The sequence below is a fragment of the Dendrobium catenatum genome, unplaced genomic scaffold, assembly GCF_001605985.2.
Source record: "Dendrobium catenatum unplaced genomic scaffold, ASM160598v2 original_scaffold_125786, whole genome shotgun sequence".
Lineage (NCBI taxonomy): Eukaryota > Viridiplantae > Streptophyta > Magnoliopsida > Asparagales > Orchidaceae > Dendrobium > Dendrobium catenatum.
Window position 1 is genome coordinate 1 of NW_021444221.1, and position 1,300 is coordinate 1,300.

At 35.5% G+C, this 1,300-nt stretch overlaps 1 protein-coding gene across 1 annotated transcript; it reads right to left on the reverse strand.

Moving 5' to 3' along the window:
* Nucleotides 1-166: 166 nt before the first annotated feature.
* On the reverse strand, nt 167-1,124 carry LOC110093615 (the record flags this gene model as incomplete). Its single annotated transcript, XM_020818558.1, has 3 exons — nt 560-1,124; nt 350-463; nt 167-260 (listed from the first exon to the last, which is right to left on the reverse strand). Coding segments are annotated over exons 1-3 (773 nt in total), but the record flags the coding sequence as incomplete, so codon positions are not given.
* Nucleotides 1,125-1,300: the final 176 nt, after the last annotated feature.

Genomic DNA, 1,300 nt, shown 5'->3' on the forward strand with positions numbered 1-1,300 from the left:
TTGTATAGATTGTTTACCATTTATACTAGTTTATTTATTGATATTGACAAGAAGGAGCATACATAATAATTCTTTTGTCTTGCATTGAATGTATTGATAAAAATAAAACCCAACCAGAAACACCCCATACCAAGCTCAAAATAAGCCCACTGAAAAACCAACAAACCAGTCCGACAGCCACCCATCACAAGGGCAGAGAAAAGTAAATCCCCCGCCACAGATCAGAAAACCAATACAGGAAACACACCCAGAAACCCAACCTTATAGAAAACAGCCACGAAAGACCAAAAAGACAAGACCAAAAAACAACCAAAACCAGCTCAACCATGTCTGATGTAAGGTAAATAACACTTATCCATTAACAGCATCCCTTTGAGAATAGGGTAAATGTTAAGAATATCCAGTTCCTCATAATCCTCCATCAAAGAACCCTTTTTGGCAAGCCAATCCGCGCACCCATTCCCTTCCCGGTAGATATGAGAAATTTTAAAATTTAATAAGTTCAACTTCAGCTTAATATTTATACAGAGATAAAAAACATGACCATTACCAATATTACCTTTGCCCACATTTTGAACAAGAAAAAAAAGAGAGTCCACTTCAATCCAAACATTGTTAAAACCCTTTTTTAAGCAGAGATCTAAGCCAAAATGGAGAGCCTGAAGCTCCACAAAAATAACATTTCGCTTAATCACAGGAGCAGCAAAAGCTGCTAAAATTTCACCACCAAAATCCCTAATGAGCCCACCCGCTCTAGCCTTTTCCCTATCGACTGGACCGTCAGTATTTAATTTCACATAATGCAGTTTAGGTTTAATCCAATAAACGAAAGACTCACGAATATTAATCAACGTCGTATCTAAATGAATATAAAAAGCCCCAGCTAAAATCGCATGCTTGGCAAAGGTCTTGCTCGAAATCACATTCAAATTAAAAAGCTGGAAAACCTTTCTCTTAATATTGTTAATAATAAGAGTAGGATCCATCTTAATATTATCATGCTTAGCCTCATTACGAGCTTTCCAAATATACCATAAGATCAAAATAGGCAAAAAATTCCGGATATGGCCTTTAATAGGAATAAACCAACTTTCAAGCATAGAAGCTAAGCTGTTCTGAAACATGCTCACATTTTGGTTAGTAATACCACTAAAATACAACCACACCTTGTGCGCCACCAAACCATTAATGAACAAATGATCAATATTTTCAGTATTAGAGCAACAAAAACATTTAGATGCTAAAATAATACCTTTTTTTTTTAAGCAAGTTATCCACAGGGATATAACCTTTAATGCTT